The following is a 27,116-nucleotide window of genomic DNA, read 5'->3' on the forward strand; positions in this document are numbered from 1 at the left end:
AAGTCTGACATTGTTTCCACTGTCTCCCCATCTGTTTCCCATGAAGTGATGGGACCAGATGCCATGATCTTAGTTTTCTGAATGGTGAGCTTTAAGCCAACTTTTTCACTCTTCTCTTTCACTTTCATCAAGAGGCTTTTTAGTTCCTCTTCACTTTCTGCCATAAGGGTGGTATCATCTGCATTTCTGAGAATATTGATATTTCTCCCGGCAATCTTGATTCCAGCTTGTGCTTCTTCTAGCCCAGCATTTCTCATGATGTACTCTGCATATAAGTTAAATTCTTTATCTTAGCTGTCCTTAAATCTTAAAGGGTGCAAATGTGAATGAGAGATTATATTTATTCTTCATACCTCCAGAAGACCAGTGAGTACAGATCACAAAAAAGGGCCTTCACTCTTCTATAAATGAGTTAATCTTGCTTTCACTTTTCATGGTCAGTTATTTTTACCAAATCTACTTGGATCAGTTACCTATTTGTAATACTCCCATAGTAAACACAGGCAATATTTAGGGTTCCTTAGTTTTTTTGTTTCTTTGTTTTCTTACAGAGGTAATTGGAAAATGCCAAGTTATTAAAGTAGATGACAAAGGAGAGGGAGATAATTCTGGAAGTTTACAGAACTGAAGAACTTTATTAAGGTCTTGGGGAAAGAAAACTGTAGTGGAGTTTAGGAGAAAAATGATAGAGTCTGGAAACTAAGCCAGCAATAGCCAAGGCAGCAGAGATTCATGCCCTGAGAGTTGGTATATATTTTACAGGAAATTTCAATAAGATGTGAGTTAGTCATTGCATTTAGGCTAGGCCATGCCTTTTGATGGGCTTCTCTGGTAGCTCAGCTGGTAAAGAATCTGCCTGCAATGTGGGAGACCTGGGTTTGATCCCTGGGTTGGGAAGATCCCCTGCAGAAGGGAATGGATACCCACTCCAGTATTCTGGCCTGGAGAATTCTGTGGACTGTATAATCCATGGGGTTGCAAGAGTAGGACACGACTGAGCAACTTTCACTTTCATACCTTTTGATACCAGAGAGTAAAAATATCTGCAACATAAATTTACATATGGTTACTTTCTGAATCTGCAACCTGACGTTTTATGAGGATTTTTACTTTCTCTCAATACTTTGCAGAATATAATCCACATAAGCGATAGGAATAGATTTCTTAAAGAATGTCCGATTTCTCATTGTAGATCAATACAATCTACAGGTTGAACTATTTCCTAACTCATAGAACTTCTTCCTACTCCTTTATCTTTGAGATTTGGTCCTTTACCTCATCACGATCTTTGTTGAAGGAAGTTTCCACATTTTGCCTGATGGTACTGTCAATTCTCTGGGAATAGCAAGGTCATGGGCAAGACCAGCTTAGAGGAGCAGAGGTTGAGTTTGAAAGATCTTTGAAATATCAAATGATCTTCTCTGCTCTTTGATTTTCATGTTCCTTTCACAAAGACTTTTTTCTCCATTACAGACAAATGGAGATGTTAGATTTGGCTGAAAAGGAAGGTTTTACATTTTCTTTGTTTGAGAGAGTAAATCATGGTGCTTTCCTGATTTCAAACCTGAATAAATGGCAACAGCATTTACCTTCTTCCAACTTATTAACAGTGACTCAATCCTGTGCAGAGATTTAAATCTTAATGTCTACATTCTTACTGTGCATTAACTCTCTGATATACACTGAATTTGTTTAATTGCATGCTGTTTTTATGCATCTGAGTTCCTCATAAGCACAGGGTATGAGAAGAACGTTTAACCAGAGAGTTCGGTAGTTAGAGATGTGACCACCAGATGGTGGTGCACCTCTGCTGATCAGAACATGTGGCGGGTTCATTTGAAAGGGTTCTGAATGAATAGGCTTGGAGCAGAAGCAGTGCCTTTTTATTATTGGCTAGGTAGACAATGTGAGAAACCACTATGACTGCTAGAAAAGAAGGGGACACTTGATAATAGAAGCAGCTTTTCTGGCTGGAGACTGCAGATCCACAACTGATCCTAAATGGGAAAAACAATGAAGACATCCATTGGAGCTTTAATCACATTCTTGTGGCTGCAGCTGGACTGTGAGTTGAGGGTTTAAGGGAAATAGAGTATATTAGTAAATATTCTTTAGATGCCAAGACTGGCTTTATTCAGGTTTCTTCTAGTTATTGTAGAAAAGGAAAAGTAAACTCTAGAGCTAAATAATTTGACAACCCTTCTCCTTTCTCTGACTTCTCCTTTCTCCATAGGTGTCAGCCTGGGAAATGAGGTGGAGCAGAGTCCTTCTACCCTGAGTGTCCAGGAGGGAAACAGCTGTTTTATCACCTGCACTTATACAGATGTTATGTCAAACTACTTCCCTTGGTATAAGCAAGAACCTGGAAAAGGTCCCCAGCTCCTTATAGACATTCGTTCAAATATGGGTAAAAATGAAGGCCAGAGACTGACTGTTTTATTGAATAAGACAGCCAAACATCTGTCCCTGCACATCGCAACCACTGAAGCTGGAGACTCAGCTGTCTACTTCTGTGCAGCAAGGACACAGTGCTTCCCAGGCACCCGCTATCTGTACTTAAACCTGCGACTGGGGCAGCTGCCTTCCTTTGGCACAACCTTCAAGTTATAGCATTTGTCACAGTGTTTGTCTACAAGTGGAAACTAATGTATCAGACATGAAAAACATAGAATAAGAAGATTAGGTTTCATATGATGCAGAAAGTGTTAAAACACATTCTGTTGGATGACTATTGCTTACTGAATTCTTGAAGGGAGTTAGGTTTTATTTTAAAATTCAGGCTCTAAAAATGACTTTATATTTGCTATCAGACTCCTCTTTCTATAAATGAATGCTTGGGAATAATACTACATTCCTATTATGGGTGGGTTCTTAATGCTTGTGTTTCAAAAATTATGTATGTTATTTTTCACTTATTGTAAAAATTATATTCTAAATGTAGAAAATGTGTCTAATACAAAAATGTAAAATTTATATTTCTGCATCCAGATGATTTATTGCTAATATTTGATTTACTCTCTGTTTAAGTTCTAGTATGATTAGAATTCTGATTTTTTTCACTTAATATTATATCTTGAAATGAGCATTTTTCAGTTTCATTATCTTCATCTCTAACAACAACTTTTTAATGGCTTCATGAGAGATTTTTCTCGCAGCTATATTTAAAATTTTCTTTCTATATTTCTGGCAAAATTGGACTGTCCTTTCTATATATCCTGACTACTTTCTCGTTGAAAATGTGACTTGAGTTTTCTTTAGAGCCCAGTGATGGAACATATATATTTTTGTATGTTTGAGGGATATCAAAATAGAAAGTGATTTATTCAAGAATATAATTTGAGGAATAGGCTCGCAAATCTATTCTTCTTTTCAAAATGTTGTTAGTGTTCACGTTTACTCTCATGTAAGTTAGAAGGGAGAGTTGTGTCTTTTAATCAAATTCCCTTGAGGTATAATTCTGTAATCACACCGTGACCTAAATTAATTTCATGCAAACCTTGATTTTATACTTTTATCTTTTCAGGAATTTTATATGAATAGGTGAAAGTTGCTCAGTTGTGTCCGACTCTCCAGGCCAGAATCCTGGAGTGGGTAGACTTTCCTTTCTCCAGGGAATCTTCCCAACCTGGGGATTGAACCCAGGTCTCCAGCATTGCAGGCAGATTCTTTACTAACTGAGCCACAAGGGAAGCCCAAGAACACTGGAATGGGTAGCCTATCCCTTCTCCAGCGGATCTTTTCGACCCAGGAATCAAACCAAGGTCTCCTGCACTGCAGGAGGATTCTTTACCAACTGAGCTGTGAGGGAAGCCCCGTACGAATAAAGTCATACAATAAAAAACCTTTTGAGCAGTCTGCATCTTTGTCAGGTGGAGCACATGGTACTAGGCATGTGTATGATCGCTTTCCCTGCCACTGCTCTCACTATTTTTTAACCCAGATGTTTTGAACTTTTAAGTTATTTTACATAAATAACTCATCATTTCAAGTGTTTAAATTCCTTTAGAAATTTTATTTGTATTTCTACAGAAGAAACATTATGGCAACTGATAATGAGCAGGTTCACTGGAGTGTTAGACCAACTCATAATCAAGTTAAGACATATCCTTCATGCAAAGCTAACTGTACCAACTCCATTATGAATTTTTCTAATATTTTTAAGACAAATTTTACTGGTCAAATTTCACTTTATCAGTACTATTTGGGTTATGTTTATTATTTGGTGTTTACAGGAGTTGACACTAAATAACATCTCCAACAATTCTTTAACACTGTTGCACAATCTATGGGCTTGTTGAACCAAATTATAGCATTAGGATGGTTACTGCTTCAAGTGAAGCCAATATGTTAGTAAGTTATTTTATTGGTAGGAGAAAATCATAAAGTAGGGGAAATTATAAATATATAACACACTAGTGTTAAAGTGGGCAAGTACCGTTAAAAAGATGAAAAATAGAAGAATGCAAAGGATAGTGTGACAAACAGTGGTTCCAGACATCTTAGAGAATTCTCCTGTGGTCTTGGATGGAGATATCCACTTTAGGCCATTGTATATTCGTTTCAAGGATCATGGGTCAACCCCATCTTCTGTGGACTATCTACTTCTGATCATTCTCTGGAGTACCTCAGTTTAATATCTCTAATGTAAGTAACTTTACAATTGTTGTCAATGAGAGGTGCATGATGTTATAGTAGTTGGTACACATGCAATGAAGGATCAATTTCTTGTACTTTACCTGCTGAACTGATAACAAATAGAACATATTAAATTCATTTCCACAAGTTCAATGGCAGTTTTTCTGTGGGTATTTTGCCAGCACTCAGTCACCCAGGTTGTCATGAAAAAACTGATTAAATGAAAGGCTAGGAAATCAACCTGTGCCTGTGATGAAGGGACTGATTATAATGGGTTTATTTATTTAGTTCAGTTGGTGAAGGATTGGAATATGTGTGGTTTGGGCCCTTGTGAATTACCTGGGCATATCAGGGGCCAGCTGGTAGCGAGACGTGTGACTTTGTGAGTGAAGAAAGCAGGGCCATGGGGGCCAAGACTAATTAATAATGTATTAGGCCACAGTAGTTCAAGGGTGTCTGATACTGTAATTTATTTCAGTTCTAATATTCCATTTGTTCTTTCCACTTCTTTGGAAGATAGAGGGACAATAAGAGTAGTAAAATTTCTGAGTGAGGGCAAAACTTTATATAACTATCTCAGAGAAACTTGCTTCCTTATATAGATACAATTTGAAATGACACAGGTAGTAAACACCACATCAAGTTCATTTTTAATTATGGTCAGTGCTGTGGTTTATGAAAAGATTGCTTCAAGCCATGTGAAGAATAAAAACTGTTACTAGTACATACTCATAACCCATGGAGATGTGAAATTGTTTAAATTTCTTTTGGAAATACCCAAATATTTCCTTGTTATAGTATTCTAGTTTATAATCTACTTTTACAAATTTTATGGGATTTTGTGGGTTCTAAGAAATGCTTGAGCTGACCCCAGTATCTACCAATCTAGAAAAGTTTTCCCACAATGTTTTTTTAAATGTTGCAGCCAATATTTCCCCAATGCCATATCTCTGGGATTTGAATAAGAGTTCAATGGAGATCATTTAGCTTCACCAGACAGCTGTCTTGGCTTTGATATATTTTGTCCTCATGGAGCAAACAAATCAATCATTCCTAGTCATTCCTTACAAAATCAGGGTCTGGCATTCGGAACCTAAGATGAAATTTTTGAGCCTTTCCGTGGACTTGCCTTAATGTTCTAGAAGAGGTTCTTACATAAGGACTTTACTCAGAATGTTACGTTCAATGTGATAATCTGCTCGATCATTTTTTCCCCATACCCTGCAGAATCTTTCGTGCTGAGAGACTTTGTCTTTATAACAAAATTTCTTTAAGTACCATGATGACATCAAATAATTCATGTATTTAGTGTTCATTTTAATTGGAGTGCATAAGACACACGCCAAGACGAAGAAAAATCAGAGATTTAGGAAATCTCATTGTCTCCGTTGTATTTGGAATCTATGAACTGCATTCAAAACCTACTGACCAACACTGAATATAATTTTTTTTTTTTTTTTTTGTAAATTGACTTGCCCAAGAGAGATGCACAAGTTCAGCTACTTGAATTAATTATACTTCCCCTAAGGATTGAGTTTTATAAAGGGGTCTGGAGTAATTATTGCATAAACAGCCTGATATTGTCCCTTTCAATTTTTGAGATTAAATACTTATTATGAAGAATTTTCTATAAGAATGTCTGAAAGATCTGTTCTGGACACGGACACTTCTTTTTATTTATTTATTTATTTATTTATTTATTTTTTCAGTGGGTTTTGTCATACATTGACATGAATCAGCAATAGATTTACACGTATTCCCCATCCCGATCCCCCCTCCCACCTCCCTCTCCACCCGATTCCTCTGGGTCTTCCCAGTGCACCAGGCTCGAGCACTTGTCTCATGCATCCCACCTGGGCTGGTGACCTGTTTCACCATAGATAATATACATGCTGTTCTTTCACAACATCCCACCCTCACCTTCTCCCACAGAGTTCAAAAGTCTGTTCTGTACTTCTGTGTCTCTTTTTCTGTTTTGCATATAGGGTTGTCGTTACTATCTTTCTAAATTCCATATATATGTGTTAGTATGCTGTAATGTTCTTTATCTTTCTGGCTTACTTCACTCTGTATAATGGGCTCCAGCTTCATCCATCTCATTAGAACTCATTCAAATGAATTCTTTTTAATGGCTGAGTAATATTCCATGGTGTATATGTACCACAGCTTCCTTATCCATTCATCTGCTGATGGGCATCTAGGTTGCTTCCATGTCCTGGCTATTATAAACAGTGCTGCGATGAACATTGGGGTGCACGTGGACACGGACACTTCTTAAATGGCAGAAGTGCAATCATAAGAGTCCTTTGATTGAGAAATAGATTCCCGTTGAATAATGGGAGGACAAATTAGTACTATTTCATATTTATTCAGCCAACTGACATGAAGATGTTGGGTGTTTTCAGAGAGTTATAGTGTATAACTCAGAAAGCAGAGCTGTTTGTAATGCATGTGGTACCATCAGATTTAATGGAGATTTTAGAGCAAGATGTGATAACACTTCAACCAGTTTAGCTGAGGTTGCTGTTGTTTTGAGACAAGGCTGATAATCTTTGGATACTGTATCAAGAGGTAGAATAATAGGCCAGGGGTCTTTGTTATTTGCCATGATGTTGAATAATATTCCTAGAGCATGGCCTTACTTTTAACATACTTATGCAGAGAAAAAGTTTCATTACCGTCAATAATACTGCAATCACAGTCCCTTGTTGGTATATGAGGTCACCTAGAGAAGGAAATGGCAACCCACTCCAGTACTCTTGCCTGGAAAATCCCATGGATGGAGGATCTTGGTAGGCTACAGTCCATGGGATCACGAAGCGTCAAACACAACTGAGCGACTTCACTTTCACTTTTCACTTTCATGCATTGGAGAAGGAAATGGCAACCCACTCCAGTATTGTTGCCTGGAGAATCCCAGGGACAGAGGAGCCTGGTGGGCTGCTGTCTATGGGGTTGCACAGAGTCGGACGCGACTGAATCGACTTAGCAGTAGCAGCATGATGTGTTCTCCATAGAAACGGGCATACAGAATATAGAAGCTTACTGTGGTTCATTTAGGGTTTCAACTGAAGTAAAGGGAAAAATGTAATTTCAAAGATTTGATGACCTGATGACGAAACTCTGGTATCTAAATGGCCTTTATGAATGAGTAGAGCTAGGCTGTAAAAACTAACAGAGAAGAGTAGGGGACCTCTGTGATAGGACTCAGTGTGAGTGTGCGGGTGTGCTGAGTCACTTCAGTCGCGTCCGACTCTGTGACCCTATGGACTGTAGCCTGCCAGTCTCCTACAGTGGCAGATGGGTTCTTTTCCCCAACACCACCTGGGAAGCCAATTGCTTAGTTATGTTCAACTCCTTGCAACCGCATGGACTGTAGCCTGTCAGGCTTCTAGGTTCCAAGGAATTCTCCAGGCAAGAATACTAGAGTGGGTTGCTGTGCTCTCCTCCAGGGGACCTTCACGATCCAGGGATCAAATTGGGTCTCCTGCATTGCAGGCAGTTTCTTTACTGTCTGAGGCACCAGGAAGCCCCTTAATTTGAGCAGCTTCAGCCTAAATTCTTCAGCCAATTGTGATTAGATTTTTTTGCTTTTGACCACAAGACAGGCAACTGAACATTGACAGTGAAGAGAAATAGTGCCTTAACAGCAAGAAGAACAAAAAAGTTGCAATAATTAGTCCAAACAGCTTTCCCTTCTTATTATTAAATAGTTTATTTCTACGTTAGGTGGAAGAATAGCATACATGGCTGTGAGGATGCATGCTTATCATATCTTACACTGTTTCCATAATGCATTACACATAATATTTTAAAATAAGAGCTACCTACTCATTTCCTTCACAGATGCAATGACTGAACACAACATTGGTGGGGTCATCAATCTTTGCTGCAATATTAGATTTAACTCATTTTTATTTTCAGATGTAATTGATATCAACTGAAGAGATAGTTAATGCAAAAGGAAGTTTGGGTTGAGTGAGACTCTCACCTGGTCCATAGAGAAGTTGACATGCCCACATCAACTTGCTACTCTAGGAAACCCCTGCTTCCTGTTGTGGAGCTGCAGCAGCACATACCCAGCAATTTTTCCCTAACCCTGTCAGGCTCATCTCACCTTGCCCACCCTTGACATTGAAGAAGAATAAGATATTTTCCATTTAGTGGAAGAGTTGAAACATGCTTCTCTCAAGCTTTCTGAAGGTGGTTGTGGCTTCACTGTGTTTAGGTAAAGATGGTCCCAGTGGGATTCTGACTCCTCTGTGACCTAAGGACTGGGAGAATAGGCAGTCTTATGGGTACCCTGGGAAGAACGGGTAGTAGGATCTAAAATAGGATTTCTTTATTCCATACCACATATTCCTAAAGTTCTGACTCTATTTTTTTTTCCTTTAGGATCCATTATTGCCCAGAAGGTAACTCAAGACCCACAACCAATGTTAGTACAGGAGAAGGAAGCTGTGGCCCTGGACTGCACATATGACACCAGTGATGCAGGTTATAGTCTACTCTGGTACAAGCAGCCCAGCAGTGGGGCAGTGATTTTTCTCCTTCATCTGGAGTCTCACAGCAAGCAAAATGCCACAGAAGTTTGCTACTCATTGAATTTCCAGAGAGCAAGCAAATCCATCACACTTGTCATCTCGGCTTCACAGCTGGAGGACTCTGAAAGAGCCCTCAGTGAGACGCACGTAGGAGGGGCTTGTACCAAAACCTAGGGCTCTGCTCCACCTGGTGTAGGTACCAGGGCAGGGAATTGGCAGCACAGACAGGAAGTGGCTAGGATGACAGTACAGGTGTAGGGTTGGAGGGAAGACTCCCACCCTGAGGAAATATCTCTCTAGGTTCATAGACTATGTTCAGAGCTATCATCAAAAGCACCTTGATCCCTGTCTCATTGTCTTGAAGGTAGACACATAGCATTTTTAGCCAAAGATCGGAAAGAAAGAAGAGCCACATAAAATCTTTGCCATTTGGTGGCCAGATTGGGCTAGAAGAATTGGGTAAGGAAGTTCAGAAACATATGATGAAAAGTCAGTAAAAATATGTGTGAATTGTTGATTTTTCTGATCAGCTTTTTAATAAATATTTATGGATTATATATTGTGTGGAGGAAGAAAATTTCTCCTCTACCCTCTTTGTGTCCCTGGTTAGGCCTAAGAATTAAACTGACCTAAGACAGATTAGAGGAGAAAAGCATGCAAATTTTGTTAAATTTGTACATGTACATGGGAGCCTTCACAAGAAAATGAAGATCTGAAGAAGCACCCAGAGCAGGAATAGTTTTATATTTCTTGGATGAAGAAATAATAAATCTGTGAAGAAATGACAAGACCATGGGCTAGTGATAGTCCACTTAGCCCCTGTGTATACTAATCTTTCTTGAATACAAAGAGTCCTTGGTGCCATTATAGAATCTCTCTTCAAAAAAAGAATTAATTTACTGCTTTCAGGCAGAAAAAAAGGGATCCTTTCCTGCATTTACTCAAAATACTTTTTATGTCAAATGGGCATAATTTGCCCTTTAAAAATTTTTTTTTATTTTACTTTACAATATTGTATTGGTTTTGCCGTACATTGACTTGAATCTGCCATGGGTGTACATGTGTTCCCCACCCTGAACCCCCCTCCCACCCACCTCCCCATCCCATCCCTCTGGGACATCCCAGTGCACCAGCTCTGAGCACCCTGTCTCATTCATCGAACTTGGACTGGCGATTCTTTTCTCATACGATAATATACATGTTTCAATGCCATTCTCGCATATCATCCCACCCTTGCCTTCTCCCACAGAGTCCAAAAGACTGTTCAATACATCTGTGTCTCTTTTGCTGTCTCGCATAGAGGGTTATTGTTACCATCTTTCTAAATTCCATATATATGCGTTAGTATATGGTATTGGTGTTTTTCTTTCTGGCTTACTTCACTCTGTACAATAGGCTCCAGTTTCATCCACCTCATTAGAACAGATTCAAATATATTCTTTTTAATGGCTGAGTAATATTCCATTGTGTATATATACCACAGCTTTCTTATCCATTCATCTGCTGATGGACATCTAGGTCACTTCCATGGCCTGGCTATTATAAACAGTGCTGAGATGAACATTGGGGTGCACGTGTCTCTTTCAATCCTGGTTTCCTCAGTGTGTATGCCCAGCAGTGGGATTGCTGGGTCATATGGCAGTTCTATTTCCAGTTTTTTAAGGAATCTCCACACTGTTCTCCATAGTGGCTGTACTAGTTTGCATTCCCACCAACAGTGTAAGAGGGTTCCCTTTGCTCCACACCCTCTCCAGCATTTATTGCTTGTAGACTTTTGGATAGCAGCCATTCTGACTGGCGTGAAATGGTACCTCATTGTGGTTTTGATTTGCATTTCTCTGATAGTGAGTGATGTTGAGCATCTTTTCATGTGTTTGTTAGCCATATGTATGTCTTCTTTGGAGAAATGTCGTTTAGTTCTTTGGCCCATTTTTTGATTGGGTCATTTATTTTTCTGGAATTGAGCTGCAGGAGTTGCTTGTGTATTTTTGAGATTAATTCTTTGTCCATTGCTTCATTTGCTATTATTTTCTCCCATTCTGAAGGCTGTCTTTTCACTTTGCTTACAGTTTCCTTTGTGGTGCAGAAGCTTTTAATTTTCATTTTAATTAAATTTGTTTAATTTAATAAACAAATGGGTTTGTTTATTTTTGCTATTATTTCCAATATTCTAGGAGGTGGGTCATAGAGGATCCTGCTGTGATTTATGTTGGAGAGTGTTTTGCCTATGTTCTCCTCTAGGAGTTTTATAGTTTCTGGTCTTACATTTAGGTCTTCAATCTATTTTAAGTTTATTTTTGTGTATGGTGTTAGAAAGTGTTCTAGTTTCATTCTTTTATGAGTGGTTGACCAGTTTTCCCAGTACCACTTGTTAAAGAGATTGTCTTTTTTCCATTGTATATTCTTGCCTCCTTTGTCAAAGATAAGGTGTTCATAGGTGTGTGGATTTATCTCTGTGCTTTCTATTTTGTTCCATTGATCTATATTTCTGTCTTTGTGCCAGTACCATACTGTCTTGATGACTGTGGCTTTGTAGTAGAACCTGAAGTCAGGCAGGTTGATTCCTCCAGTTCCATTCTTCTTTCTCAAGATTACTTTGGCTATTCGAGGTTTTTTGTATTTCCATACAAATTGTGAAATTATCTGTTCTAGTTCTGTGAAGAATACCGTTGGTAGCTTGACAGGTAGTGCATTGAATCTATAGCTTGCTTTGGGCAGTATACTCATTTTCACAAAATTGATTCTTCTGATCCATGAACACGGTATATTTCTCCATCTGTTTGTGTCCTCTTTGATCTTTCATCAGTGTTTTATAGTTTTCTATGTATAGGTCTTTTGTTTCTTTAGGTAGTTATATTCCTAAGTATTTTATTCTTTTTGTTGCAATGGTGAAAGGTATTGTTTCCTTAATTTCTCTTTCTGTTTTTTCCTTGTTAGTGTATAGGAATGCAAGGGATTTCTGTGTGTTAGTTTTATATCCTGAAATTTTACTATATTCATTGATTAGCTCTAGCAATTTTCTCTTGGAGTCTTTAGGGTTTTCTATGTAGAGGATCATGTCATCTGTAAACAATGAGAGTTTTACTTCTTCTTTTCCAATCTGGATTCCTTTTATTTCTTTTTCTGCTCTGATTGCTTTGGCCAAAACTTCCAAAACTATGTTGAATTGTAGTGGTGAGAGTGGGCACCCTTGTCTTGTTCCTGACTTTAGGAAAAATGCTTTCAGTTTTGCACCATTGAAGATAAGTTTGCTGAGGGTTTGTCATATATAGCTTTTATTATGTTGAGGTATGTTCCTTCTATGCCTGCTTTCTGGAGGGTTTTTTTAATCATAAATGGATGTTGAATTTTGTCAAAGGCTTTCTCTGCATCTTTTGAGATAATCATATGGTTTTTATTTTTCAATTTGTTAATGTGGTGTATTACACTGATTGATTTGTGGATATTAAAGAACCCTTGCATCCCTGGGATAAAGCCCACTTGGTCATGATGTATGATCTTTTTAATATTTGCTGTATTCTATTTGCTAGAATTTTGTTAAGGATTTTTGCATCTATGTTCATCAGTGATATTGACCTGTAGTTTTCTTTTTTTGTGGCATCTTTGTCTGGTTTTGGAATTAGGGTGATGGTGGCCTCATAGAATGGGTTTGGAAGTTTGCCTTCTGCAATTTTCTGGAAGAGTTTGAGTAGGATAGGTGTTAGTTCTCTAAATTTTTGATAGAATTCAGCTGTGAAGCCATCTGGTCCTGGGCTTTTGTTTGCTGGAAGATTTCTGATTACAGTTTCAATTTCTGTGCTTGTGATGGGTCTGTTAAGATTTTCTATTTATTCCTGGTTCAATTTTGGAAAGTTGTACTTTTCTAAGAATTTGTCAATTTCTTCCAAATTGTCATTTTATTTGCATATAGTTGTTGATAATAGTCTTTTATGATCCTCAAAGAGGCATGATTTGGGTTGACATATTCTGTTTTCCTTCAATTATGTTATAGGCAAGGTTTTCAATTATGAAGGTCCTCTCAGAATGTTGTCTCTTTTCATAGACCACACTGATTTTATACTATTTCTGATTTAGGTCTGTTTGGTGTGAGTCCATTGTACTCATATTTACTTTCTAAGGTGACTACTATGCAATTTTTCTCAGTTTGTAAAGGACTTGTAATATTTTTCTTTATATTTTAGCTTTTACCTTATCTTCAAACAAATTTCCCTCTCTATATTCCTACATGCTCATGTCTCTATACATAATCAATTTAACTTTCCTTTTTATATTTATTTTTAATTTTCTTCCAGGTACAAAAATGTTATTTAGATTAAATAACTATAGTATGTAACTCAAGAAATTAGTATGAACAATAAAATGAAAGAAATCAAAGTTAAGGAATTAAATCAGAAATTGACTGATCAAAGGAAAATAATAAAATCAATAATCAAACCATAATCTGACATTTTGAAAGGGATTATTCTAATACTTGGAAGTATTGTTGGGTTTGATCTGGAAAGATTTCCTTTCGACCTGACATGATTCATTAACTATGGCTGTTAAGAACATATGTATTTGTGCAAGCTTATCTGATTTTGGTAGCTCTTACAAATATTTGAATTCCTCTCTAATTTGATTGAAATTATAAATATAGCATTTATTCCTTTTCTTTAATCTCCTTGTTGCATTTAGGTTATTTCTGCAGTGTATAAGAAAAAAATGATTAGTTTTTCTCAACCATATTTATATTGAAGTCTTGGCTTCCACTTACTGTTTGTGTATTTGCCTTCTATTGTGAGAGGCTCCAAGTTTTACTCTAGAAGGTGCTGGGGTAGTAACTGTGGTTCAAATTTATGATACGTATAGATGCTTTGGATTTCTGGAGTGCATCTGAAAATTATTCTCCTTTCTATCCATAAACCTCTCATAATCTTCTGGAAGTCTCACAACTATGATGATTCTATAGAGGTCAAACCATGGTTTAAATAAAGTAATTGTATAGGAAGGACTGGATTTCATGAATAAAGGCAAGAAAAAGGGAAGAATTTTGGCTTTTACCACTTGTATTTAATATTGTACCAGGGGATCTAGTCAGTGCAATAAGGCAAGAGGAAGAAACAAAAGACAAAGAGTTTTGAAAGGAAAAGTGAACCTACCTTTAGTCACAGATAGTATAATTGTCTGAGTATAAAATCCACTGGGATCTATGAAAGAAATCTACCAGAAAAAATAAGAAAGTTAGTCAAATATACACCTCCCATATGATCCAGCTATTTCACCCCAGATATTTACCCAAGAGAAATGAAAGCATGTCTATGGTGGTAATGATAACCCTATATGCAAAACAGAAAGAGACACAGATGTACAGAACAGACTTTTGAACTCTGTGGGAGAATGTGAGGGTGGGATATTTCAAAAGAACAACATGTATACTATCTATGGTGAAACAGATCACCAGCCCGGGTGGGATGCATGAGACAAGTGCTCGGGCCTGGTGCACTGGGAAGACCCAGAGGAATCGGGTGGAGAGGGAGGTGGGAGCGGGGATCGGGATGGGGAATACATGTAAAGCCATGGCTGATTCATATCAATGTATGACAAAACCCACTGAAATGTTGTGAAGTGATTGGCCTCCAACTAATAAAAAAAAAATAAAATAAAAATAAAATGATATTTGGAAACACATGGAAAAGCTGAAAAAGAAAAAAAAAAAACTTATTCACACATATTCATAGCAACGTTATGTGTAACAGCCCTAAACTGGGACTAACCTAAATGTACATCAACAGGTGAATAGATAAAATTGTTTTGGATCCATATAATGAAATACTATTCAGCAACACAGAAGAATAAGCCACTGATACTTATAACCATGAAAGAATCTTAAAATAATTATGCTGAATGAAGGAAGCTAGACAAAAAGTATATATTATCCAATTTATATCATGTTATAAAATATGTAAACTAATTAATAACAAGTTTTGCATGAAAATGGGAGTAGGAGGTGGGGAGAGGGTTGAGAGGACCACAAAGAGATGTGAGGAAACTTTTGGTGGTGATGCACAGTTCATTATCTTGATTGTGATGATGGTTTCACAATTATGCATATATATGTACATACATATTTGTCTAATCTTATGAAAGCTTACTTTAAATAAGTGCAGTATATTTTTATGAAAATTATGCTTTAATAATGGCATTAAAATCCAAATTTTAAGAAATATCTTCCTTCATTGTTGTGCAAGACTTCTGCTGCTGCTGCTGCTGCTGCTGCTAAGTCACTTCAGTCGTGTCCGACTCTGTGAGACCCCATAGATGGCAGTCCCATGACTCAAATGCAAATATTTGTCCTCTACATTCTTACTGGCCTTAAAATATATATTTTTTTAAAGTGTGGATAATAACTTTCTGTATCCGTTCATTCTATACTTATTTTTTCAACTCAGCGTCATTAAACCTGTATTGTTTTCCCCCTTCATAGCAGAATAAAAGTTATTAGCTGCTTTTCCTGAATTCCTTTCTAGCATAATTTTGAGGCAGGTTCTGACAATGTGATTTGGAAGGCAAAGGAGAAAGGAAGAAATATGTGAGGCCAACCAGTATCTGAGTCTGCTTTTCCTACTTAATCGGAATCTGGGATACCAGGCACATGTTGACTTTGGACTCATGGAACTCCCTGATCTGAAACTGTGGAGAGTCAACTCTCTGAAAGAAACAGCTAAGCTCCCATCTATGTGTCTAGGGACTAATGATTACAGGGGCTTTACTGACTGTTTCCTTCTCCAGAACTTTATCCTGATAGCCCTCAGGATTTTTGGTTTCCTTTAATTTGTTTAAAATAAACTGAACATTAAAAAAAAAAAGTAAGCTAAAGAAGACTTCATTTTGCTGCTGGTAATTCACAGAGAAGGATCATTTAACACAACTTGTAGAGTCATGGACTTCCCAGGTGGCGCTAGTGGTAAAGAACTAACCTGCCAGTGCAGAAGACATGAGAGACGTGGGTTCAATCCCTGGGTCAGGAAGATCCTCTGGAGAAGGATATGGCAATGCCCTCCAGTATTCTTGCTTGGAGGATCCCATAGACAGAGAAGCCTGGTGGGCTACAGTCTAAAGGGTCGCAAAGAGTCTGACACAACTGAAGCGACAGCACAGTATAGTCATGGAAACATTTTTCCATTCTGAGCCCAGAGCTTTCTCCCTGAACCTTGGCAACTACCTTTGTCTAGACAATGATCACAAATGAAATTTTGTTGGGCTGTTTTCAACAAAACCTCTTAAGGAGCTTTCAAAATTACAAATTCACAAGTCTCAATTCGGGAAAAAACGATTCATGAAATTTGTGGGGCGTTCGGAATCTGTAATTTTAAATCATGCACATATTGATTCTATCATCAACTGCTGTATAAATATGAATTTATAAGTCTTTAATGACTTGAAAAGCCGGGAAAGAACAGTCCTAACCCAAGCTCCAGGCTTTTGACAGAAATTCACATCTTTAGGGTTCCAGACATGGTGGAGGAAAATTATTTGGTTAAAGTTTGGCATCAAAATGTTGGTATAACATTTTGCTTATTACTTATTACATTAAGTAATAAAAAGTGTACTTGAGATTAGATATATGCTGAGTGTATTATTAGTAGGATTTAGTAAGATTAATATTTGTTGCTCAGACAGTAAAGAATCTGCCTGCAATGAGGGAGACACAGGTTCGATCCCCAGGTTGGGAAGTTCCCCTGCAGAAGGGAATGACAACCCACTCTAGTATTCTTGCCTGGACAATTCCATGGACAGAGGCGCCTGGTGGGCTACAGTCAGTGGGTTCACAAAGAATCAGATACGACTAAATGACTAATACTTGGCCAGCTTGAAACTGTGAGAGAATAAGATATTCATATCAGAACATCAAGTAGAATTTCATAAATTCAATTATGGTGTTTCTTTCTGACTAGGATTCATATTTTCATTTTCAAATGATTTTTATATTAAGGAATATATGACAGTAAGATATGTGACTTTTTATCCTTAAAAGCTTTTACTAAAAGATAGAATTCCTTACAACTGATATAATTTAGGACTGGTCCCTCATAGCTCAGTTGGTAAAGAATCAGCCTGTAAAGCAGGAGATCCGGGTTTGATTCCTGGGTCAGGAAGATCCCCTGGAGAAGGAAATAGCAAACCACTGCAGTATTCTTGCCTGGAGAGTCCCATGGGCAGAGGAGCCTTGCAGGCTACAGTTCATGGGGTTGCAAGAGTTGGACAAGACTTAGCGACTAAATCAACCAACCAAGGAAACAGTGCATTTCAAAAAATAGTGATTCCTCAAAGATTGTTTATTCATCATTTTTGTTTAATTGGACAGATATTTTGTGATGTAATAATCTCAGTTTACTGCTCTACATATTAGGGTACAGTGTTGAAAAAAAGAATCACTCAGTAATGACTTGATTTTTTATTACTTCTTCTAAGTTCAACACCAAACACTTTTTTGGTATTTGATGAATTATGGCTAGCTCACACTGAATACATGAGGATGTAAAGGACTGTTTTAACATGCTCAAGGAAATTGGTATCTTTTCAGTTACAGACATACCCTAGGGATGTTCTGTTAAAGGACTTCTGTCAGGTAGAGACCTAACAACAAAATAGACCTAAGAGGTTAGAGCAACTTGGTCAGATTTCCAAGTGCCATCTGAAGACTGGTATATAGCTCAAAAATAAAGCTGGGGATGGGAACAAGTTCTGGAGACGAGGTCACAAGCATCCCATTCCTCTCTCTGTCCACAAAGGGGTGCAGCTTCCTGACACCCACGCATTTCCTGTGTGAAAAGCAGGCTGCAACTTGTCACTTCACTGTGATTTTAAGCTTTCTTCCTCTCAAAAGAAGTGTCAGGTGTCACCTCTTTATTCGGGTGACACTCCAGAGATGAGCTCTTCTCCGGGCTTAGTGACTGTGATACTCCTAATGCTTGGTAAGTAAAATGCCTCTTAAAACACGGATTCTTCCATCTATTACCATAATCTCTAACCATAATTTTATCCCAGAAAAAAATGCCCAAGGTGACACAAAATTTTTATTTATAATTTGCCCAGGACAAACCCATGGAAACTCCGTGACCCAGATGGATGGCCAAGTGACTCTTTCAGAAGGGACTTTTGTGACTATAAACTGCACTTATTCAACGTCCGGGTACCCTACTCTTTTCTGGTATGTCCAGTATCCCGGAGAAGGTCCACAGCTCCTCCTGAAAGCCACGAAGGCCAACGAAAAGGGAAGCCACAAAGGTTTTGAAGCCACATACAATACAGAAACCACCTCCTTCCACTTGGAGAAAGCCTCAGTCCAAGAGTCAGACTCGGCTGTGTACTACTGTGCTCTGAGGGACACAGTGACGGAAACTGCAGGGGGAGCTGAGCACAAACTCTGAGCAGCCGCGGGGCCTGGATGCTGAGTGTCTCTGACCCCCTCTGGTCCCAGCAGAGTTTATGGTGGTTTGTCGCTCAGTCTTTGGTTGATACAAACATCATGCCAACGTCTAGAGCATAAGAACAAGAAGTAAACACTCCCCTGTGTGAGTGCTGAGTCACTTCAGTCATGTCCGACTCTTTGGGACTCCATGGACTGTAGCCCGCCAGGCTCCTCTGTCCATGGAATTCTTCAGGCAAGAATCCTGGAGCGGGTTGCCATACCCTCCTCCAGGGCATCTTCCCGACCCAGGGATCGAACCTGGGTCTGCTGCTTTGCAGGCGGATTCTTTACCACTGCATCACTGGGACATGTTCCCTTTACCCAACCTCTTATTAGTGAAGCTAAAAACTGTCTGACACCAATGGTTCCTTATCAAAGACCAAAGTAATTTCAAGATTAAACCACATAAACAATGCAATAGTCCCTTACTCAGACTTGCAGTCAAAATCCATGCCCCGCAAGTTGTTCCAGGCCAACTTGATGGGTTTTGCTTTACTGAGTTTTATCATACTTTTAGTATACAATACACTTTTAGAGAGCCAGAGTGTACCAGAGAAGGTGTCATTTGCATAGTATCTTCCTGACAGAGCATGCAGGAGAAGTAATAGGAGAGCTACAGCCTCCAAAAACCATGACTTTGTAAAAACTTTTATTTTTAGATTGAAGTAGAGCTGACACACAGCGTTGTGTCAGTGTCAGGTGCACAGCAGAGTCACCGTCATGTGCACGAGTGTAGTGTGTGACACACGTGGTGTATGGGTTCTTTCCAGATTCTCCCTTATAGGTTACTGCAAAATATTGAGTATTTTGTCATAATCTTGAAACTGTGAGAGATAAGGAAGTAAGAGAAGATGGTGTATTGAAAAGAATAATAGAGCAATCAATCTCTGTATTGCACTGCAAATATACTGCTGGTCTTTGCAAATATTGGTGCAATCCTATTTAATTAACATCAGTTTATTGGCAAACTAGGAGTACTTTTGCTGCTTAGGAAGAAGTTTTAAGCACAGATGTGAACAATATATGTTTTCTGGTTCTGCAGTGGCTATTATGATAAGAATGACTAAAAATATTATTGCCCTTGAAATGCCTGCTGCTTCTAAAATGTTTTTCTTGCCTTCATTCTTCCACCTTCATAAAAATTTTCTTCTACTTTTTTCAAAGGCTATATTTGTAGGCTTTGTGGATGAGCTATAGTCATAACATTAATATATTTTTGTTATGCACTGTTGGTTTAAATTTAGTATATATTAGCTATGCATTGTTGATTTAAATCTAGTTAATTTTTTATTAAATTGGTTTAAATGCAAATTTTATTTTTAAAGTTCTATAAATAAAATCCATGTCAAAGTATACTTTAAACAATACAAAATGTTGTGCAATAAAATGTTTTCTCTGAAATTTGTATAAACATAGTAGATTAATAATACACATTTATTTCTAAGATAGTAAAGAAATCAGAAAGGTGTAAACCTGAAAACACAAAAAGAATAAATAAGGAGATCACAGCACATAGTGATGTTAACAAAATGTCAGAAGGTGAGAAGTTTAAGGCAGAATTAAAGCTTGTGTTACAGACTAGACGAAGAAGAAACCTAGGTTCAGTACAAGAGGTGTCACAATGTGAGCTGTGAAAGAGTTTAAAAACGAAGGACCTTTGAATAGTTGAGAAAGATGGTGCTGCTCTCGCGAGTGCCTGTGTATGTGTGGGTTGAAGGTTTGTGGCGGGTGCTAAAATAGGAGGCCTGAGTGAGATTACTTATAAGTGAAGAACACCAATGCTCTCCACAATTCTTTATAGTAGTGTTAGTTGCTCAGTCATGTCTGACTCTTTGCGACCCCATGGACTGTAGCCTGTCAGGCTCCTCTGTCCATGGGATTTTTCCAGGCAAGAATACTGGAGTGGTTGCCATTCACTTCTCCAGGAGATCTTCCTGACCCAGGGATCAAACCTGGGTCTGCTGCATTGCAGGCAGATTCTTTACTGTTTGAGCCACCAGAGAATTTACGACAAGCAATAATTGCTTTCTAAATCCAGAAGAAAAGTGGAAGTTAGTCTTTGATGAATTAAGAACATCACATAAAAAATTGTTCCAAACTTTGTGTATTACCTGGGCTTCCCTGGTGGCTCAGATGATAAATAATCTGCCTGCAATGCAAGAAGTTTAATACACATAAAACCAGCACATTTTAATAAATACACATATTTATATGTTGATTAGATATTCTTCACCATAGTTGTGTAAATTTTTAAAAATATGAGATATGGAACAGAGGTTAAATTAATTCTTTGTAATCCACAGGGCCAGAGAACCCAAATCACAGGAGAGGGGCTTCTACCTCTGGAAATGAAGTAGCCTTGGTTGCCCAGGGACCGTTTCTTATAACAGGTTCTTTAGGGTCAATCTTCTATTTGCACTATTTCTCTAGAAGACACAGGCAGTATTGAGGCTTTCTTAGGTTTATTCTCACAGAGGTAACCAGAAAATTCCAAGTAATTAAAGTGGTTTTGGCAGAGGAAGATAATTCTGGAAACTCACAGAAGTTAAGGGGAAATGTCTTGGGGGAAGGAACCTTTTATTGGGGAAATGTTAATGTCAGTGTCTTGGGGAAAGAACATTCTAGTGGAGTTTGGAAGAAAAATAATCAAATATAGACTCTGAGCCAGTGATGGCCAAGGCAGCAGAAGCATGCCAGTAGAACTGACTCATACTCATCCTACTAAGGCTCTGAGTCATTCACTGCTTTTAAGATATGTGTGAGTTTAAGGTGTCTAATATAATGATTTGATATATGTATATATTTTGAAGTGACAACACTGATAAGGTTAGTGAACACATGTTTCATTGCACATAATTACCAGGGTTTTTGTCTTGTTGTTATTATGGTGAGTATATTTAAGGTCTGCACTCCTAGCCACTCTCAAATGAAAAGTACAGTATTGTTAACTGTAGTCACAGTCAACAGGCAAGACCAGCTTAGAGGAACACAATCTAAGATAATAGGCATTTGGGATATCAAATGATCTTTTTTTCTCTTATACTCTTCTTTGGCTTACATGTTCCTTTTAGAAAGATTTTTCTCCCCATAATAGACATAAGAGCATGGTATACAGGCTGAAAAGGAAAGTTTTATATTTTTATGTTTAAGAGTGAATCTTGGTGCTTTTCTAATTTCAAAACTAATATCAGGCCCATCATTGGATAAAGCATCTACCTCCTTCTAACTTATTAAAAATGACTCAGTTGTGTGCAGAGGTGTAAATCTTGATCTCTACATTCTTACTGTGCATTTAAATTTTCAATCTAAAACATAATTTGCTTGGTCTTTGCTGTTTTTATGCATCAGAGTCCCTCATAGGCACAGGTATGAGAAGGACATTTAACCAGAGTTCAGTAGCTGGAGATGTGACCACCAGAGGGTGGTGCACCTCTGCTGATCAGAACATGAGGAGGATTCCTTTGAGTGGATTCTGAATGGATAGGTAGGCTTGTGGCCGAAGCAGAGCCTTTTTCTTATCGGCTGGGTAGACAGTGAAAGAAACCACTAGAGAAAAGAAGGGATCACTTGGTAACAGAAGCAGCTCTCCTGGCTGGAGACTGCCAGTCCACAATTGATCCTAAATGGGAAAAACAATGAAGACACCCATTGGAGCTTTAATCACATTCTTGTGGCTGCAGCTGGACTGTGAGTTGAGGGTTTAAGGGAAATACGGTGTATTGGTAGATATTCATTAGACACTGAGACTGACTTTATTCAGGTTTCTTCTAGTTATTGTAGGAAAAAGAAAAGTAAACTCTAGAGCTCAATAATCTAGCAGTCCTTCTCCTTTCTCTGACTTCTGCTTTCTCCATAGGTGTCAGCCTGGGAAACAAGGTGGAACAGAGTCCTTCTACCCTGAGTGTCCAGGAGGGAAACAGCTCTGTTATCACTTGCACTTATACAGATGGTAACTCAGAGTATTTCCCTTGGTATAAGCAGGAACCTGGGAAAGGTCCCCAGCTCCTTATAGCTATTCGTTCAAATAAGGACAAAGAGGAAGACCAGAGACTGACTGTTTTATTAAATACTACGGCCAAACATCTCTCCCTGCACATCTCAACCACTGAAGCTGGAGACTCAGCTGTCTACTTCTGTGCAGCAAGCACACAGTGCTTCCCAGGCATCTTCTGTCTGTACTCAAACCTGTGACTGGGGCAGCCCCCTTCCTTCGGTGCAACCTTCAAATATGGCAAATGTTATATTGTTTGTCTGCAGGTGGAAACTGCTGTGCCAGTCATAAAAAGCATGTGAAAGAAAGTGGAAGTCACTCAGTCGTGTCCAACTCTTTGCTACGGCATGGATATAGTCCATGGAATTGTCCAGGCCAGAATACTGGAATGAGTAGCCTTTCCCTTCTCCAGGGGATCTTCCCCACACAGGAATCGAACTCAGGTCTCCCAATTGCAGGCAGATTCTTTACCTGCTGAACCACAGGGGAAGCCCAAGAATACTGGAGTGGGTAGTCTATTCCTTCTCCAGGGGATCTTCCCCACCCAGGAATCGAACCGGGGACTCCAGCATTGCAGGTGGATTCTTTACCTACTGAGCTATCAGGGAAGCCATAAAAAGCATTGGATAAGAATATTAGGCTCAAGGGTAGCTAGAAAGGGTTAGAACATGTTGTTGGATACCTGTTGCTTACTGAATTCTTGAAGAGAGTTAGTAATTTACTGATTTATTTTGAAATTGTAAGACCGACTTTACATTTTGCCATTCTGACTCCTCTTCTACAAATACTCCCCCTGTTATCCATATCACAAGCCTTATTATGAATGGGTTTTTAAAATATTGTGCTTTGAAAACAGCATATTTTTCTGATTATACAAATTATATGCCAAATATAAGAAAATGCTTTATATAATTAATATGATATTGAAAATTCTATGATCACACAATGTTGCTAATATTCAGTTTACTCTTTTTATAAATTCCTATCTTAATTAGTATCTTTTTCCACTTAATATTAAATACTGAACTGAGCATTCCTCATTTCACTGTCTTGTTCCCAAACATCAGCTTTGGAATATCTCTATGAGAAATATTAATAAATTACAAATTTACATTGTTTGACGTCCCTTTTATGTGCATTGACCAATTTCTTATTGAGAAAATGTGGTGTGTGTTTTCCTTTAGTGTCCAGTAACAGAATATACTTTTTGTGTATTTGAGGAAAAGTAAGATAGAAAGTGATTTGAAAATGTCATGTTCAAATGATTGCAAATCAAATGGTGTATTTGCTTTCTCCTGTCTGTGGACAATTTACTGCAAACTTGATGGCCTTCTCTTGATGCTAGGAGGCCACTCTGGGTGTTGATAGCCCCCATGTTTCTTCCTTTTCTTAGGGGGAGGCTGGCTGCTCACATCTGTCTTGTTTCCTCCAGGCCAGCAGGGTGGGGCCGCCACTGCCCATGCTCACGAGGCATCTGCAGAGCCTCACTCTGGCTGCTCTTTGCGCCCTGGCAGCAGTGACAGGGTGGGGTGGTGTTTGAGTCAGACGTTGTGTGACGGCTGGTACCCCTGTGCCACTTTTGATGATTGGCAGGCAAGGCATCCCCGGCGACTGGTGGGCAGTCCTGAGGGAGCCAGTGCCCTGGCAGTAGGAAACTTGTCCACTTTACTGCTCTCCTGGAGACCTGGCTGCCGTTCCCAGGGTCTCCCCACTCCCCAGCTGAGCAGCACACCTAAGTGTTCTGGGTGAGGAGAGAAAGGGGCGAGTCTTCTCTGTAGGTTCTCCCAAAGCTGGAGAGCAGATGCTCACTCACAGGCTCTCACTTTCCTCTGGGGAGAAATCGGAGGTCAAAATGTTTCTCCTGGAGCCCAGCTGTGTGCTGTGAGGGGAGGGGTGATGAAGGTAATGGGAAATTGTTCCCCTAACTCTCTGCAGTGTGTCTGACGTCAGACGGTATGCCGGAACTTCTCTGCTGGATTTCTGGACTTCTCAAAGCTCCGTTGGAATATGACTGTGAAAACTGGCGTTTTTGGCGGGGTGAAAAGATGGTAGAAGATTCCTATTTTGCTATTTTGAATTCAGTATTTGAAATCTTAATTCCTAAGTAATTACATAGGAAAATGGACTATTTTTTACTTATATTTCTGTTTATTTTGAATTTTAATCCACTGTGGAGATCATGTAGCCATCACAGAACAGCTCCGCTGCTCCCCAGAACGCCCCGTGCTCCCCTTTTGTGAAGACAAACCGCCCGATTCCTGCGCTGTGCTGTGCTTAGTCACTCAGCTGTGTCCGACTCCTCTCGACCCCACAGACCGTAGCCCGCCCAGGCTACTCTGTCCACGGGGATTCTCCAGGCAAGAATATTGAAGAGGGTTGTTATGCCCTCCTAAAGGGGATCTTTCCAACCTAGGGATCAAACTCAGGTTTCCCGCATTGTAGGCAGATTCTTTATTGACTGAACTACCAGGGAAGCCCATGAATACTGGAGTGGGTAGCCTATCCCTTCTCCAGGGCATCTTCCTAACCCAGGAATTGAACTGTGGTCTCCCGCATTGCAGGCAGATTCTTTACCAGCTGAGCTACAAGGGAAGAACCCCCCCTCCCCCCCCACCCATACTGAACTCATTTCAAAAATTTAAAAAAATATAAATTCAGAGTTTGATGTGAGACTGTCCAAAGAATTGTTCCAGGTATGGATGTACTTTGAGTAACAGAATACAATCATGAGATCCTTTAATTGAGAAGTTTAAAAGACTTAAATAATATGAAGAGACATTAATGATACTTCATATTTAGTCAACCAGTTGTTAGAAAAGAGTTGGGTGTTTTTAAGTTAGAGAACAATTCCTACTGTATGTAGTTGCATTAAACTTAATGGAGATTCCACTGCAAGATCTAAAGATGCTTCAAACAATTTCTCTGAGGCTGTCATTACTGTGACAGGAAGATGTGAAGTAAACAGTGAAGTGAAAGTCACTCAGTCATGTCTGACTCTTTGCGACCCCATGGACTATACTGTCCATGGATTTCTCCAGACCAGAATACTGGAGTGGGTAACCTTTCTCTTCTCCAGGGGATCTTCCCAACCCAGGGATTGAATCCAGGTCTCCCACATCGCAGGCAGGTTCTTTACCAGCTGAGCCACAGGGGAAGCCCAAGAATACTGGAGTGGGTAGTCTATCCCTTCTATAGTGGATCTTCCCAACCCAGGAATCTAACTGGGGTCTCCTGCATTGCAGGTGGATTCTTTACCAACTGAGCTATCAGGGGAAGATAAGTTTTGGCTAATGTATCAGGAAATAGGCTGTGATAGGCAGTGGGTCTTTGTTGTTTGCCATGGTGTTGAGTCATATCCCTAGGCATGGCTTTCCTGTTATATTCATACACAAACAAAGATTTATTATAGACAGGAAGTGGTTAGGGCTGTGGTAGCACAGGTGTAGGGTTGGGGGTGGAATCAGTGGTGATCTTATGGTTAGCTGTCTTATGGAGGTGTAGGAGATCACCTGCTATGTATTTCCTTTAGAGATGGGCATATAGGATATATAACAGTTCGGTACGGCTTGTTTATGGTCCCAGTTGAGTTAATGGGATGAATATAAGTTCAAAGGCTTGATAACCTAATGACAAAACTAAGGTATCTAATCTGGCTTTCATGAACAGATCTGGACTGTCAAAATTAGTAGAGAATAAAAGGGGATTTCTGTGACAGGAGTCAATCTCTGCAACCTCAGCCTAAACTCCTTAGCAAAAGGTGATAAGACTTTCCTGCTTTGGCCCCAAGATGAGCAACTGAAAATATTGATAGTGAGGAGAAGCATTACTGTAACAATAGGCAGAAAGTGAAGAGGAACTAAAAAGCCTCTTGATGAAAATGAAAGAGGAGAGTGAAAAAGTTGGCTTAAAGCTCAACATTCAGAAAACCAAGATCATGGCATCTGGTCCCATCACTTCATGGGAAATACATGGGGAAACAGTGGAAACAGTGGCTGGCTTTATTTTTTGGGGCTCCAAAGTCACTGCAGATGGTGATTGCAGCCATGAAATTAAAAGATGCTTACTGCTTGGAAGGAAAGTTGTGACCAACCTAGATAGCATTTTATAAAGCAGAGACATTACTTTGCCAACAAAGGTCTGTCTAATCAAGGCTATCATTTTTCCAGTGGTCATGTGTGGATGTGAGAGTTGGACTATGAAGAAAACTCAGCGCTGAAAAATTGATGTTTTTGAACTGTGGTGTTGGAGAAGACTCTTGAGAGTCATTTGGACTGCAAGGAGATCCAACTAGTCCATCCTAAAGGAGATCAGTCCTGGCTGTTCATTGGAAGGACTGATGTTGAAACTGAAACTCCAGTACTTTGGCCACCTCATGCAAAGAGTTGACTCATTGGAAAAGACTCTGATGCTGGGAGGGAGTGGGGGGCAGGAGGAGAAGGGGACGAGAGAGGATGAAATGGCTGGATAGTATCACCGACTCAATACATGAGTTTGA

The 27,116-nt window shown here is 39.1% G+C and overlaps 1 gene segment (V, D, J or C); it reads left to right on the forward strand.

Annotated features, from left to right (window-relative positions):
- Positions 1–1,936: 1,936 nt before the first annotated feature.
- On the forward strand, positions 1,937–2,833 carry LOC133067381 (T cell receptor alpha variable 13-1-like). The segment is given in 2 exon segments: positions 1,937–2,065; positions 2,234–2,833. Coding segments are annotated over 2 exon segments (441 nt in total).
- The last annotated feature ends 24,283 nt before the right edge of the window (positions 2,834–27,116 follow it).

This window comes from Dama dama, chromosome 12 (assembly GCF_033118175.1).
Source record: "Dama dama isolate Ldn47 chromosome 12, ASM3311817v1, whole genome shotgun sequence".
Taxonomy (NCBI): Eukaryota; Metazoa; Chordata; class Mammalia; order Artiodactyla; family Cervidae; genus Dama; species Dama dama.